We start from the raw sequence: 17,127 nt of genomic DNA on the forward strand, positions 1-17,127 counted from the left end.
TAGTTTGATGTAAGGGGGAACAGCTCTGTGCACCTGTAAACATCCCCTCATTCAGAAATGAAATCTCATACATCACAAAACAGAATCAGAAACAAGCATTAATAAGAGATTTATGCACAGAAATACAGTAAAACGAGGCAGGAAAAATTTTGTAGTTCTTTGAAGGAGAACAAATGACTGAAGACGTATACAATTAGGTTGTAACTTTTCCTCAACCTCACATGCTCCCTATGAGCATTGATTATTGATGGCAGCCTGGTGTCAGAGACCTCACTTGCTTTACTGCTCTATGTCTGTATCTGCTTTGTGAATTCATTGTGGCTTTTGGCCTGTCCTCTCTTAGGACTAATTGTCCTGCTGGGTGATTAATTGAGCTGGTGGAGGGGCTGGGTTTTCTGTTTATTTAGCCTGCAAAACTAGATTTCTGTAGAGAGAGGGCTTGAAATACTTTGTCTATCCTAGAAGGTGTTTGTAGGATGTTTTCAAGTTGCTGCTATGCTTCAGTTATTGAGGTTGAAAATCCTCAGTCGGATTAGTTTTCTGTGTTACCATAAATGAACTAAGGATACACATATCCTACAATCAGTCTGCAACAGCTAAGTCTTTAAGCATTAACTATGCCCTTATTGCTTCTACCCTGCCACAATTCTTCCAGCCCTCTCTGTAGGGGAGAGAGTAGTTTGATGTTCCTTTCTCCATATGATCTTGGTCTTTTATCCTAATGAGTTTTTAAAATTTGTTTTCTACTTTGAGGGGTTTAATGCTTTTTATAAATGTAAGACCGTAAGGGTTTCACAGGGGAATTTGTGACTTGAATAATCAAAACAGTAAACTTAATTGTGAATGTCTCTTACACCAAGTCTGTGAACAATCGGGCACTTGTGTTGCGGTAGTTATCAAACTGTTCAAGATGTGAAATGTTTACTTGAACTTTTTTTACTCAGTTATGCTTTAATGTTTTCAATAGATATTTTGTCTCCTCTTTTTGGGACTCTGATATCTTCTGCCCAGGTGAGTTTTCTGTTTGCCAAATTGATTTCACTTGCTTATTTCACTTTATTAACCTTAAACTTGATAATCCATGTTTGTGCCACGTAGCTGATACTAGCAGGGAACTCTGTTAAAATACAGAGGGAACTGTACATGTTTTCAACTGTACAATTTTTTTGAAATATAAAAATCATCCTATGTTCTGCTTAGAATTCAGGCAATTATAAGACTACTTTCTGTCTCCTATTTTCGGGGAATGCGCAACTGAAAAATGCGTATTTATGTGTATGTAAATGATTTTTTTTGAAAGAAAAAAGCCTATCTAGGAATGATATTTTTGTTATTGCATAGAAGCTTTTGTTATCATTCATGCTATAAGCACATGGCAAAGACATGGTTCTTGAACCAAAGCTGTTACATTATATGCATGTGATTCTTTTTTTCTGCATGTTAAATTTTATGAATGCTAATACATGCTTTTGAATAACTTTAATTCCTGAATTTTTAAGAGACATGAAAGAAAGAATGTGAAATTCAAAAATACACCTGTTTTTAAAACATGCTGCGTATGATGTAGGTGGTATTGAGCGATGACGTTACATAGAAAGCTTTTTTGCTATAGTTCATTGTTCTGACAAACTCTGCTTTTTCTTTTTAATGAGTCTGTTTTCTTTTTCTTATGTACAAGTTTAACTACTGTATAGATGTGGGATGGCTTGTAAGACAGTATCCGCAGGAATTCAGGTATGTTTATTTTACGAAGATGAAATGATAAGGTTTCCAAATCATTCTGTTCATGCAAGTTGCTGTTATAACCGAATGATAAACACTTATTTGTAGTTGCAGATTATTGTTACTCATTGTGTATGTGTAGACTCTTGGTTTTCCTTGTACGCTTATACCACAGTTGTAGTTCTCTATTGATTTCTTGCCTCTTTTCAAGACTGTTACATGGTGTCGTGAATAAGTGGTTTAGAGGCCGCTCAAAGAATCACTGTTGACAGTATTAGCAGAAAGTGATTTTAATAGAAATTTATAAAAGCGTGATTTAGCAGAGTTTGATGGCAAGGTTCACTCTATCACTTACTACACGGATGAAGCATACAAAGGAAAAGAGTGTGGGAAACTGAGAAATCCTTGGCTAATGTAAACACCACTTAGCAACAACTAAAACATCAGCGTGTTATCAACATTATTCTCATACTAAATCCAAAACCCAGCACTATACCAGCTATTAGCAAGAAAATTACCTCTATCCCAGCTGATAGGGTATCATGTTAGAACTGAGCTGGGATGATTTATACAGAGGCTGAGAACTAAAAAGTTAAGGGAGACCCTCCCGTTGAGTCACGAGGTTCAGAGAAGACCCGGCTGGATCTAATCTTAGTCTCAGACTTGGGCAGCGGTTTATGTCTGATACAAAAAGGGTAAAGAGACCCTCCTGTTGAGTCACGAGGTTCAGAGTAGACCCGGCTGGACCTACTCCTAGTCCCAGACTTGGTCAACAGTGTATGTCTAAAGATTATGTGTCTAGCAGCAGTCTAAGGTTCATTTACAATCTTAAGATAGATAAGATTTTAGCAGACTATATTTGCTAGCAGGTACTTCCATCAATACACACACACACGCACATGGATGCAAAGATGGATAAATATACAGAGATATACCTGTTAAAAATCCCCCTCAAGTTCAGTGAAATACTCACGTAAAATGGCTTGGCATTTCTCAATGGGCAAAGGGTTGATCCTCGAGGAGCATTGCAGCCCAGGTCCCGTGCCAGCTGGCGACGGTCCTCCGAATATCGCAGACTCGAGAGTTTGCAAACTCTGAGGAGCATTTCACTCAGAGGGAGATGCTGGGCGCAACCCGCTGTGGTCCAGGAGAACTCAAAGGGTCTCACTTAGGACCACCATTTATAGGTATGCAAGATGATTGACTTTAGTCATCTCTAAATTTTCCATCTTGGCCACAGTCCAGGGCTGTAGTAACTAAAATTCTGAAGGTTTCAGTGTTGTTACAGCTGGGCTGCAACTGAGATAAGATGGCACCTGGGCCAGGCAGTGGGAGTACATTCCCAGCCTCAGCCATGCAGAGTTTCTGATATAGTCAAGGAGCACTCAGCCGTCAGACTCAGTACACCAAGGCTGAGGTTTCATGGGAATTTCTGAGATCAACGAGTGGCCCAGGAGAAGCGGGGGAATGCACCACATGGTCAGAGTTCAGTATGGCTGGTTTCTGATTTTTCTTAATTAACGCTTAGGAGGTCCCATTGTGGGCCATGATGACAATGCAGTAGATGACCTATAAAGACGGAACAAGAAGCTTTTTGCCATACAGTTTACTGAGCCAAAAGCAAGGTAATGCAAGAGAAAGGAGGGAATGTAGGAAGGGCAGAAAAAACTATGTGAAAATGATCAGGATGATATGGTTGGAGTTGCTGGATATTGTCATGAAAGCAGTTCTTATGCTTGCTTGAAATTCCATTCTGATAATTGCAACCTACTGCAGATGAAGTGAGGGTATGATGTAGTTTTCTCTCCTTTTTTTTTTTTTTTTTTTTTTTGCATTTTAATGGAAATGCAGTAGAACAGAATATTAGGAAGTGAACATGAAACTGCTGCCAGAGTAGACCTAACCCTCTCCTTTTCAATCTCATTCTTCCCATCTTCTCTGTAAGGTAACAATGATTAAATCCACCCTGTGTATATCAGTACTTTTGAGAGCTTTTATCTGTGTGTTTCTATACAGACAAGAGTTCCTTACAAGATCTTGTATTATTAGTTTCTATTTCGGTGTCTGATTTATTCCATGCTTCCTGTTTTCCTGGTTTTGTTGTTTTTTTTTTTTTTAATTAAAGTTTTCTAGTGTCTTTCTCTTAGAGGTTCTATTGTAGTTACTGCTTTTTTGTGTTAGTTAATAAGGCTTGTAGATTTTAGTGCCATCTTCCTAATGGGCTATCAGATTTAGGGGCCAGAAGTCATAGCTGCATGAAGGAGTGTTTAGACTGATTACTAATTCACTTGATGTTTTAATAGTAATCTCCTTTCATTTTAGGAAGAAGCCATTGCTGATCGTTCACGGCGAAAAGAGAGAATCCAAAGCTGAACTGCTTGCACAAGCACGCCCTTATGAGAACATTAGCTTTTGTCAGGTAATTAACATTTGTATCATCCTTTGGTTGAAATTAAGCCATCTGTTGCACTCAAAAAGTCTTGTTATGGATGAAGAGAGACACACCTTATATGGGAAATCAAGAATTTATTGTTACGCTTTAAGGAATATACTTACCAGGACCATAGGAATATGGTAACTATGTTCCTGGTCTTCTGTGATTATGGTAGGCTGTCACCCACAAAAGGTTTGCACAGAACGGCTGCCCGCAAAAATGTCATGGGGCTCACAGAAGAGCTGCATACCTTCTGCACTAACATGTTGCACTCAAATTCTTGTAATGGCTGAAAAGGAAGCACTTTTTGTGTAAAGTGCAGAACGTAGTCCTAGTGTCACTGTAATCTTAAGTCTCATCAAAGAACTATTATTATCCAAATATGTTATACACAAGAAAATGCTGTTACGAATAGTCACCATAATACTGTTTAAATTGCTATGAGCGTATTTCCTGGCACATGCCGTTTTCTCTCTGATGTTATGCTCGCACTTTTGCTGTCCTTGAGTCATGAAGTTATTGGCTTCAGCCTGGGGGAGGGATGTGGTTATGGCAACTTGCCAATATTTCAGGATTTTGCTGGGTGGAGTATGTTATTGATCATGGGGATATCTTATTCTTTGTTAGGAAGAGGATGATTTTGGAATTTTCTTCCTTCTCAGGCAGTCTGGTAACCCTGAGCTTCCTAGAGATTGCTATATCGATGCCAAACATAATGAGTTCTCAAGGCCAGGATTTCTGGGTTGCTGTGTGCTATACTAATCAGGTGTTTGCACTAAGTTGTGGAATAGAAACAATTTTAGATGAAGATTTCAAATATGCTAACAACAAATCCATGTTTTTGTATATAATGTTCCCTTTTCACACAAAACAAGAATTTGAATGTAGTATGTCTCATGTGATAAACTTGTCAGTGTAGTTAATAGCAGGGGAAAATGGCATTTGTAATGATTTTCCTATTTGGGTATACTGCTTCAGATTCTTCTGGTAGTCTACATGCATTCCATTATGTTAGTACCCCAAAATGCAATGTCAGTATTTTAATCTTCTCCTCCGTGTCCATATTAACTAGGCACAATGTTGGAGCCATCACTGGCTAAAAGTATTTTCTTAACATCTGTAACTCATGTTTCATTCTCTCCCTAGAAATTGTGCTGTAAATACTCCTTAATAAGAGCAGAGCACTGATAAAAAAGCATTTCTGTCTGGCTTCTACCTTTTCTTGGCAGTGTTAGCCATTAAACTGCTTGTAACTGTCATCGTATGCTTCAGAATCGCAGAATGGTTGAGGTTGGAAGGGGCCTCTGGAGGTCATCTTGTCCAACCCCCTGCTGAAGCAGGGTCACTTAGAGCTGGTTGTTCAGGATAATGTCCCTCCAAGGAGGGAGACTCCACAACCTCCCTGGGCAACCCATGCCAGTGCTCAGTCCCTCAAGTAAAAAAGTGTTTCCTGATGTTCAGAGGGAACCTCCTGTGTTTCAGTTTGTGCCCATTGTGTCTGGTCCTGTCGCTGAGCACCACTGAAAAGAGCCTGGCTCCCTCTCCTTTGTACTCTCCCTTCAGGTATTTGTACATATTGATAAGGTTTCCCTCCTGAGCATTCTCCAGACTGAAGAGTCCCAGCTCTCGCAGCCTTTCCTCATAGGAGAGATGCTCCAGTCCCTTAATTGTCTTACTGGTCCTTCGTTGGACTCTCTCCAGTATGTCTGTATCTCTCCTGTATGGGGGAGCCCAGTAATGGACCCAGTACTGCAGGTGTGGCCTCACCAGTGCTGCATAGAGGGAAAGGATCACTTCCTTCAACCTGCTGGCAACACTCCTCCTAATGCAGCCCAGGACACTGTTAGTCATCTTTGCTGCAAGGGCACATTGCTAGCTCCTGTTCAACTTGGTGTCCAGCAGGACCCTCAGGTCCTTTTCTGCAAGGCTGACTGTTTCTGAAAATATTGCTTGGTGAGAGACCAGAAGTTCTGCTGCAGCAATTCCAGCAAGGAGCTGCATTGCCATTTGAAGTCTAACTTCTAGAAATTAGAGAGTACATTTAAAGGTGTTGAGGGGAAAAATAATGTATTTAGTGATCTGTCCACTAGAGAGCAGTGAAATGAAACAAAATGAAGAAGCACCTCTCCTTTAACATTTTTGCATATAGGAATGCACAATAGGAATTTTTAATCATCAACTTCTTAATTTTATAGGCTAAACTGGATATTGCATTTGGAACTCACCATACGTAAGTATGAGCTGTGAAGCAGAAAGCTCCACTTGTAAAGATGACCACAGAGTTGATACATAATTGGACTAATAACTAGTGTCTTAAAGTATTTATGGGATAGAAAGATAGATTATTACTGTTTGTGAAAACATAATTCTGAAGGCCTAATATAACTGATGAAATTTAAAAGTAGTCTCTTTCATGTTCTATGTGTATGTTTCATTTATCTGAAAGTTATTTTAAAGCCATAAAACTGGGTTTCATAGAAATTGCTGAGTCTTAAAGAAAAATTTCCTTAATTATTTTGTGTTTATAGACGATAGGATTGTTCTAATTTAAGGAAACAAATCAGCTATTAGGTAGATATGAGATGTGCAAGTTAGACAATTGAAGTCAGTGAACTGCAGGTCCTGGCTCTTAACTCGTGCCTTAATACCAAAACTGTAATGCAGACTTGATCAGTCATTGGCAGGTTGGACACAACACTGGTTTACTGCTCAGTTTTTGCAGTTAACATGGATGATCTGGAAATTACTGAATTTTGGGGTCTTTTCAAAGAAAAGACTTTATTTTGATATTACAGAAGTGTCACAAAGGGACTTTTGTAGATTGCAAGCTACAGATAAGAACAGATTTAATCTTGTGTCTCGTAGTGAAGATCTTTGGTTTCAAGGCACTGTAGTATTTTTTTAATCAATTAATCCTTTTGTATAACTCATTTTATAAAGCCTGACAATATGTTAAAACATTGATCTGAAATGCCCACTTAAGGTGTGTCTGTGTTTCTGGTAGAAAGCATACTGACCTCCTCATTGCTTGCTTGGAGAAGAATACGCAAATAAAGGAAAGACATCAGCATTTTGAAAATGAGTCTTGCTTCTCAGGTTTAGTGAGGGACGTAGAAGGAATTGGGGTTGTTTTTCAAATAGATCATTCTTAAAGCTTTAGCTTATTTTCACTTAAGCAGTTTAAGCAGCAGCTCTCATTCTCTGTATGCTCAACTTCAAATTTTTTTCTTCCACCGTTCTTTGGGACAAGTAAGTGGTAGTGATATTAAATGCTACAGTTCTTTAGCCCTGTATATTAAAGGGTTGTTCTAGGTAGCGTATCTCTGAATGCATGTTCCACTGCAGATGGAGCACCAGTGGATAGCAAACCAGTAAATTGGATCTTGGTGGGTAATAAAACAATTTTGTTCCAATAGAAACTTAACAGATTTCACCCCATCAAACATAAAGACTTAAATTCATGTCATATGATGTAAAACTTAAATTACGTCAGTTATTTTTTTGAGGCAGTGGTGTTTTGGTCAGTTACCACTTTTATATACCTTAATCTTGCACTTTATTTTGCTGTAAAATAACTTATTTTACTGTCAACTCAATCTGTGCTTAGATCAAGTCATAACGCAGATGTGGGGAACTATTTTATAGTTAGGGGGTCTTGCATGTTGCGTAAACTATGCGGTAAGCACAGGAAAATGTGCAGGTACTTGAATGTTAGTTTGCTGAACTCTAACATTAAAAGTCGATATTACTGAACAAATCGTTGTCTGAATTTGAGTCTGATATCATTTGTGTAGTATCTTGCCATGGGACAGCAATGAAAATAAACGTGTTTTTCCTTACAGCTTTCATTCTTGAGCACTGGTTTCTGTGGATACCATCTTATCCTTCAGGGTTACATGGATGTACTGTCTTTACACAACTATTTAAAACTTGTATATGAAAATTCGAGCACTTACGTTACAAAAAATACAGACATTTATTTTTAACTCAGTTACTAGTTTTAAAACTCCTTTGTGCTGTAGCTTGAGTTTATGGTAGATAATAGTTTTTTTGCTATCCCAATGGTTAGTTACCTACCTATCTTTTATTTTAAAAGGGAAAAGAACTAGGTTTTAATAAATTCAGGTATAAGCAAAGGCCTTTTAGTGTTCCTTAATTCTTTTCTTAACTATCTGTAAAGGAGTAAATTTATCTGAAGAACATAGCAAATATAGAAAGTGTTCTGCAAGTATTCATTTTTGCTTTGGGAAATCAGTTGCATGAGATGTCAAGCTGTACGCTGGAATATATCATATGATGCTGCTGACAAAATATATGGGAATATCTAATGACTGCCACACGAGTTTGGCATGCACATGGATTGAAGTCTAAGTGTTTGCACTATGCAGAACAAATATTTTGAAAATAATTATTTTGGAGCATTTTAATGAATTGTTAATTTCTCTCTTACTCTCAGTGTACTTGAAACAGACGAAGTGTTACATATCTCTTTTTTTTGAAAGGAAAATGATGTTGTTGTTATATGAAGAAGGTCTTCGAGTTGTGATACATACATCCAATCTTATTGCTGACGATTGGCACCAGAAAACTCAGGGGTAAGCAACAATCTCTAGCAGGTGTATGTTTACTTAAATATTTTCTGTAGGCATCTGCTACTGCTGGAGACCGGATACTAGATCAGGTGATCCAGTGCTACAAGTCTTACACTCCTAAGATAGGACTGTAAATATAAAAATAAAAAAATCAACACTAGGATGGTGGTAGCTGTCTAAGCCTGAACTCTACTTGCTTTCTACTGTAAACAAAACTATGTCCTGAGCTGGCTGTTAGGTTAAACTCAGTCTGACTGATTTAAGATCATCTATTATGCCATGCTGTCTCTTTATGAAAAAACTATCTAGCTATAAAATACTCTTTATACAAATCTGAAGTAGCTATTTAAAAAAAAAATCTTAATACTGCAAGAACAATATGAATGTGCAGATGTTCTGCTTCTGCTGTGACTGTATCTAGAATGTAACCTGATGAATGCTGGGCACCATTGGTTCACTTAAACAGTAGATGACCCAGTACTGTTTCCTTGGAAGGAATTTTTTTTCTTTTTTTTTTGGTAGAAGTTTTTAAACTTAACGGCCAGCTTGGGACATAGTTTTGTTTAGAGCACAAAAAACAGGACTAAGTGATATGTTGATATAAGGCCCGTCAACCTCTTGTTTTCTTGGCTATTTTTATGGGAGCAATTTTTAGTTAGATCTCCACAATAGCTCCGGGTATAAGATTTCTTCATCAAATTAATTGAAAATAGCTTTTCAGAAATTACTGTCACCTTAACATCCATTTTGCTGCCATTAAATATGGCAAGGTTTTGAGGCTTTTCACTTGTCTGAGGCAAACTCTCATAAGAGTTTTTGAGTGGCAAAAATATAACCACTGATTTTTTTGCCTTTAAATCTTTTACTTAAGGATGGCTTTAGTATCTTTTGGCAGTTAGCTTTTCAGAAAGCCAAGGCGGCATGAAAATAGATATTTGGTATGCTTAACAAGTTGCCCTACTTGTCAAACATGAAAAACACTTTTCTTTTTAGCTTTTGCACACTGCAATAATACCCGGTATCACCAATATGATGGTTCACTGGCTTCTCTGTTTTATAGGCTTCTGAGTTACAAAGGATAGCATCAACATGTTATAAAGTTGATAATGCAGAACCTTTGGTTTCCATGGCTACAATAATGTGTGACTGGAAAGGAATGCTAGATGTTTTCCCTGCGTAGTGCCCACCCTATTTTATTCTGATAAGTTCTGGAGAGGCAAGCTATTGTGGGCTACTCTTCAAACTATGCAGAACTTTCAGGTGCCCTAATTGGTGTTTTTCTATATCATTACACAAACCAGTAGCTTAGCAGAATGCGTTGCAGTGTTCTATTCATACAGAAAATCTTGATGAAAGGACAACTGATTGGTAAGTCTGAGCCTGGCCTGTTTAACAGTGATGAAAGCTGTAAATGTATGCATGGATAAATGTGTCAAGATTGTTGTTTTCATTTGAAAGTATTAGCTTTACGGTATTGAGTATAAGACTTGACGATTCTGTAATTGCAAAGGCAAGTCGCTTTCTAGTTAGTATTACAATAAATCTGTCTAGTATTCGTTTAGGACCTTCAGATGTGCTTTAATCACTTAATAAAACCATGTGTTAATGTGTGGTGTCCTTGTTTTTGTGGCTTTGTTTTTAGAATATGGCTAAGTCCTTTATATCCAAGGCTACCTCAAGGAACAACTGGTTCTGCTGGTGAATCTGAAACTAATTTTAAATCTGACCTAATAAGTTACTTGATGGCTTACAATTCACCTACGCTCAAGGAATGGATAGATCTGATTCAAGAACATGATTTATCAGAGACAAGGTATATGTTATCTTGTATTTATAGTAACTTGAATGCTTTTTTCCAAAAAATTAAACATCTCTTAGGATCTATTAGACCATGGGTTTGTTTTGTAAGCTTACCTTGTTTCAGACTTAAGTTGTCAAACATGAGTCTAACTTTAGGCAGTTTTTTAAATCTGTGTTATTCAGATTATGTTGAATTGACCAACTTCTAGTTTTATAAACACACATTTTAAAGGAATGAAAAAAGGTGCATCAGCACTAACTTGGCAGAAGGTAGCTGTAAGTAATAGGGACTCAGAGTTTCATTTCATTTAAGTCAGCCAGGCTTAAATATTTGCTCCAGTAAAATTACCAGTGGAAAAAACTGAGTTGTATTTGGTTTGTCATGTAAGAGGGATGATATAAGCAAAGGTTATTGTAATGGGGATTTTAGAATAGGCTTCTGTACTTTTAAGGCAAAATTCAATCCATATATGTGTGTATAGAATTTTGCCTGTTACAGGCATGGATTGTGTCTGGTAGGCAATGTTACGTTAAGCAATAATATACTTTGTCTTGAAACAGTCTCCTCTAATATCACGTTGCTGATGTTACTTAAAATAATTCAGGACGCTTAATTCTGAATTATTCTTAATACATCTGAAAGTGTAAATCTCCTTGGCTGCTTAATAGCAGTTTTATAAGCTGGCAAAAACTTGTTGAAAAGCTGAAAAGGTCATAAACTGTTGTGGAAATAGAGACTGAAACCTTGTCTAGTTGAACGTATAAAATAAAAAATGTGCTTTTTTCTTTACATGAAGTCTTACAAGATTGGGGGGGAGGAAGTATGTACCTTATAGTCAGGTGAGATAACAGCGTGAGCTGCTGTTCTTACTCATTTGGTCATTTGCATGAGCTTGGACAGGTTGGCTGAGCCCTAGCTGATGTGAGTTTATGCATGGGTTAGGGCAGAGTCACTTGTTAGGATAAGGATCAGTTCCTTGCCATATAAAATATGCAGGGGACATTCACTCATGGATAAAGCTACACATGAGATGCAGTAAGGAACAGCTGCTTAAACCCTGTTCGTTGTGACTCTGGGCAGGTCCCTTCTCTGTTTTCAGGGCAAAGTCAAACAGGTTACTAAACCATATTAGGAAGACAGTTGAAAGAGCTGTACTTTGCATCTGAGCTATTAGGTGCCCAAATGAAATCCCGTACCTGAATCTGCTGATTTGGATGAAGCAATAGATTGGCTTTACTTAAAATTACATGCCTAATTATGTGCCAAACAGGCTATTTGCATTTATTGCTAACATCATCTATCTTCTGCATTTTTGTACACAGAAATAGATGCAGTTCCTGTCTATGCTACAGAACAACCTGGTGGTGCATGACAGCCATATAGGATGCTAATAATAAATTATACAGCCGAAAATCCACTTTTCTTTATATTGTAAATCTTAAGTGTGAAAGATTAAATATTTCTGGTTGCATTTCTATGTTCAGCCTTGCTGATAGGTTTTACTTAAATACCTTAATACTTTACAAACCAAAACACTCCAGAGCTGCAAATAAGTTGTATTATTTTTTTCTTTCTGTAGAGTGTATCTGCTTGGTTCTACCCCTGGACGGTATCAAGGTAGTGATAAAGAAAAGTGGGGCCATCTTAGGCTCAGAAAGGTACTAAAACTGTAACCTTTTTTGTTAATATCCTTTTAACTGTAAATATCATTTTGGAGACCATTCTTTAGTTTCCTTCAATTATTCCAGCTATGGTCAGCAATCTTCTAATACATTGTCACAGTTTAAGTTAGCAATAACATAAGCTTGCAAGTTATGACAGTGTAGACTTTGCACATAATATGCCTGGGTATTATTACCATGGTCTGAATTGTCATGTGCTTACAGATATCTGAGGAGGCACCATCACTCAAATGACTTCCTATCTGCTGTTGGTGTTTCTAACAAGTGTGACACTATCAAAGTCCAGTATTCTGTGACTGGGAACCAAATATAGCCTTTTTCAAAGGCACTCACTGAGGAAAGATGTGTTGATACAGACTTGCCTGCACATAGGGAACAAGCTTATTTTATTTACTTAAATATTAAGGGCTGTTACAGTTTCTTTTTCCCTAACGACCTGGCAAAAAAAATCAAATTAAAAACCAGTTTGCACATAGCTGATGTCATCAACTCAGTCAGGTTTTTAGTTTTGTTCTACTACATTTCTAAGATCTTGATTTGGTTTTGTTTTTTTTTTTTTTAATCAACTGAATAATTAGGAACATGGATTTTTTTTTTTTTTTTTTTACCTCCACCCCCTTCCGCATTATTTAGATAAGCCATAATGGTAAATCTTCATACAAGATTGCACATCTCAAGTTAGTAGAGCCCCTTCTTTTTCAGTATTTATTTAGAATCAGGTAAAGTATTTCATGTCATCTGTTAAATGCCTGTCATTATTGGGGAGTTTTCAACCTGCATCTCCTGCTAAAGTGGCATTATTTCAAATTCCGTTGTGAATTTTACATGGAACTTTAATGCTGTCCATGGCAGACATCAGTGACATACAAAATGTCTATTTATCACGTTGCTTTTCAACACAAGGTTACTCTTTTAGACTTCCCCTTGTTCGTAAAGAGCTTGCCCTTTCTGATGTATGTTTTCTGCATGGTTTTTTTGCCTCGTGAGACACTGAATGAAAACAAAATGAAACAGAAAAAGCCTGTCAAGGATAAAGATGGTCATGTGGCAAATGTTTCTGTGATTAAAAAGATTCATTTTTTTAGTGACAATGCAGATAGACCTGGTGACACTACACTGATGACTGAAGCCATTTAATTATGTGTCCTCTCTAGAGGAGGGGGAAAAGGTAGCTACTACACACAATTTAATATGTACATATATCCATCTGGTTTTAATGTAACTTTAAATTCCATTCACAGTTAAAGAACTTGTCTAAAAGGGTTATTTCAATTTTCTCTTCAATTGTTCTTTTTTCCCCTTTTATTCTGGGCTTCTATTGTAGCTGGGGCTTTAGGATATGAGAGGAATTTTGTGACTGACAACCACCAAATATAAAAAGATTAAGTCGTTTAATTTATTGTGACTTCTGAAGCTAATGTTTCATGTTTTTAGGAAGAGATGCTAGCATTCTTTTTACCCATTATTTAATGATTGGCTTTGGTGCTTTTGGATAAAACTTGTGATGTTTGGCCTTCTCTTGAAAGAACAGTGGATTTATTTGGAGAGCCTGATGACTTTTTTATTGCAAAGTTAAATATATAGTATGAATGTTGATCTCTGTTGTCAGAAGTGAATTATAGAGGATTTATTATATCAGAAATGATATCAAACCTCTAATTAAGGTTTTCTTTGCCTGTTGAAGTCTAACAATGTTTTAATTTCCCTCGCTAGCTTTTGAAAGAGCATTCTTCGTCAATACCAGCCCAGGAATCCTGGCCTGTTGTTGGACAGTTCTCAAGCATTGGTTCAATGGGAGCTGATGGATCCAAGTGGCTGTGCTCGGAGTTCCAGGAGAGCCTGGTGGCTGCAGGCAGCAGTGTGACAAATTTCCTTAAATGTGATGTTCCAATTCATTTGGTATGTCTTTTAGATGCTAGTGACCTTTATTTAACATTTATTCATTTGTTGTTTAAATCTTAGTCATTGGTTTGCTTTTAACTTTTGGAAGACATTAGCATAGTTTTCATCCTGAAATCATAAGGATGCCACTTAGTGACACTTGCTTGTGTATGGTATACTATAAAAATGTGCTGTAATTTCCATCTGCATGACACTGGAGTATACACAATCTAATCAAAATTATATTCTCATTCTATAGCTTGTCTTCCATTGAGTTTTGCAGATGCAGCTGTTCCTGCTACTGAGATGTAACGGAACCCTGAGTGATTAATACCTAAACCAAATTATTTTCTAACGTGGTTATTCTAGTCAGGTTATTAGCACAGTTAAGGGAGGAGCAGAAACGGCTCCTTTACTGTATGCTAATTGCCCCTGCATATTTGTATTTGAGATATGAGTCTAAAATCTCATAAAATAATGTTAAGAGCTTACTTTGACCCCTGTGGAAGTGGTTGAAGCCGGATTGTTTGAGTCTTGCTAGCTAATTTTGGTAAGCTCTGCAAGAGAGGTAAAAATATCTTCTACTGCCACACGACTGGTTTTAAGCTGCACTGTAATTTTATTCATGCTGAAAAATGAAGCTTTTAATGTTTTTTTTCTCAAGTTTTCTTTAAGGTGATTTTTGTTTGAAAATTGACAGCTTGTGTATTTAGAGCTGCGTTATTAAAATTACTTTTTTCCACCCCCTCCCCCCCCCCCCCCCGAAGGTTTATCCTACTGTGAACAATGTGAGGCAAAGTCTGGAAGGCTATCCTGGTAAGCAGAAGAACCCCAATTTATTAGCTTTTTGTGGTCATAATGTCCTGCAAAATCACTTCAGTGGTTGATGTTGAATTAACCTGAAGTTGTCATCTTGCTGAGAACTTGGTAGAATAGGTGGCAGTAGAATCCTTTTATTACTGTTACTGGAGCTCTGACTCCAGCTCTCCTATTATGATTGAATAGCAAAAGCTTTGTGGGCATTGGTATATAATGTTTAAGTCTGTATAGCCATGTTCATATGTCACTGTATAGGAAAAAACAGCTTTTGCCCTCTGTTCTAACTCCAGTCATACTTTCATTTTGGCAGAAAATTCAGGTTTGAGTGTGCCAAGTTCTCCTTGTGTTTTCTTTGTAGTGTCATCCTGCACATCAGACACAATGGAGAATAAGATGTTTCACTACTCATTAGTCATTTTTTTTAATATTGCAGTATGCAATTGTTCTGTTCAGTCCTCCCATGTTTGTGTTCATGAAGTCAGTATATTTCTATAAAAGCATAGCCCCAGCCACCTGAAAGAGGAAGAGGTACTGTTGTATTCTGATGCAGTGAAGCTTCTGTTTCTCAAAAGTAAGCACTTACGTGGGTTACACCCATGCATGCTAAGGGAGCTGGCTGATGTCAATGCAAGGCCATTGTTATTAGTCTTCAAAAGGTCAAGGCAATTGGAAAAGATTTATCAGGACTGAAAGAAAGGAATTCTTTCCTGTCTTCAGGAAGTGCAAGAAGGAGGATCTGGGGAACTGTAGGCCTGTCAGCCTCACTGTGATCCCTGGGAAGGTGATGGAACAAAGAATCCTGGAAACCATTTCCAGACACATGATGGATAAGAAGGTGATAGGGAGTAGTCAGCATGGATTTATAAAGGAGAAATTATGCATAATTAACCTGATGTCCTTCTACGATGAGATGACTGGCTTCATGAATGAGAGGAATGCACTGGATGTTGTTTATCTTAACTTTAATAAGGCTTTCGACACTGTCTCCTAAAACATCATTACAGACAACCTGATAAAGTTGTCTGGATGAGCGGACAGTGAGCCAGATGGGAAAGCAGCTGAACTGCCCTGCCTCAATGGCTATGATCAATGGCACGAAGGCCAGCTGGAGGTCAACCACTAGTGGTGGTGCGTGCCAAGCATTGATACTTTAATATCTTCATTAAATAGTAATATCTGGATGGTGGGGCAGAGTACACCCTCAGTGAGTTTGCAAATGATACAAACTCAGGATGTATTGGATGGTTGTGCTGCCATTCAGAGGGACTGTACAGGCTGGAGAAATGGGCTGACAGGAACCTCATGCAGTTCAACAGAGAGCAATGCAAAGTACTGTGCTGGGGCAAGAATAACCCCAGGCACTAGTACACACTGGGGGTTGACCAGGGGAAAGCAGCTTTGCAGAAAAAGACCTGGGAGTGCCGGTGGTCACTAAGCTGAAGATGAGCCAGCAATGCACCCTTATGGCAAGAAGGCCAACAGCATCCTGGGCTGCATTAGGAAGCACATTGCCAGGAGGCTGAGGTGGGGTGACCTGTCTCCTCTATTTAGCACTGGTGAGACCACATCTGGAGTGCTGTGTCCAGTTGTTGGCTTCCCAGTAGAAGACAGACATGGACGTACTGAACCAAGTCCGGCAAAAGGCCACGAAGTCGAATAAGGGATTGGAGCATCTGTCACGCAAGGAGAGGCCAAGAGAGCTGGATAATTCTTCAACCTGCAGAAGAGAACTTTCCTGAGAGATCTTATCAATGTGTATAAATACCTGATAGGAGGATGCAAAGTGGAGGCAGATTCTTCGCATGGTGACCAGTGAAAGAACAAGAGGCAATGGACATAAATTGAGATATAGGAGATTCCTACAGTGCACCCTTACAGCAAAAATGTTTTCTGATGTTTAAGTGGAACAGGTTGCTCAGAGAGGTTGTAGTCTCCATTCTTGGAGATACTCAAAACCAGACAGGACACTGTACTGAGCAACATGCTCTATTTGACCCTGCTTTGAGTAGGGAGTTATTCTAGATGATCTCCAGAGGGTGCTTCCAACTTCAACGACTCAGTGAGTCAGATTCTCTGGCATTGCTGAATCCATAAACATGTGTTCTATTCCAAGCCAGATACCTATGCTCCTATGTAGTATGGAGTAGCTGTTGAGCTCTTCTAAAAATTGGTGGAATTTGAACATAGGGCTAGCAG

At 38.1% G+C, this 17,127-nt stretch overlaps 1 protein-coding gene across 1 annotated transcript in view; it reads left to right on the plus strand.

Annotated features, from left to right (window-relative positions):
• The window catches only part of TDP1 (tyrosyl-DNA phosphodiesterase 1), a 53,312-nt gene that overhangs the window by 1,116 nt on the left and 35,069 nt on the right, over positions 1-17,127 (plus strand). Inside the window, exons 2-10 of the mRNA XM_009585812.1 lie at positions 968-1,011; positions 1,679-1,734; positions 4,045-4,141; positions 6,352-6,386; positions 8,659-8,751; positions 10,391-10,561; positions 12,129-12,207; positions 13,945-14,130; positions 14,880-14,928. Of these exons, the coding sequence (XP_009584107.1) occupies positions 968-1,011; positions 1,679-1,734; positions 4,045-4,141; positions 6,352-6,386; positions 8,659-8,751; positions 10,391-10,561; positions 12,129-12,207; positions 13,945-14,130; positions 14,880-14,928 (810 nt within the window). The remainder of the gene's footprint in view (positions 1-967; positions 1,012-1,678; positions 1,735-4,044; positions 4,142-6,351; positions 6,387-8,658; positions 8,752-10,390; positions 10,562-12,128; positions 12,208-13,944; positions 14,131-14,879; positions 14,929-17,127) is intronic.

Source organism: Fulmarus glacialis, unplaced genomic scaffold (assembly GCF_000690835.1).
Source record: "Fulmarus glacialis isolate BGI_N327 unplaced genomic scaffold, ASM69083v1 scaffold2069, whole genome shotgun sequence".
Taxonomy (NCBI): domain Eukaryota; kingdom Metazoa; phylum Chordata; class Aves; order Procellariiformes; family Procellariidae; genus Fulmarus; species Fulmarus glacialis.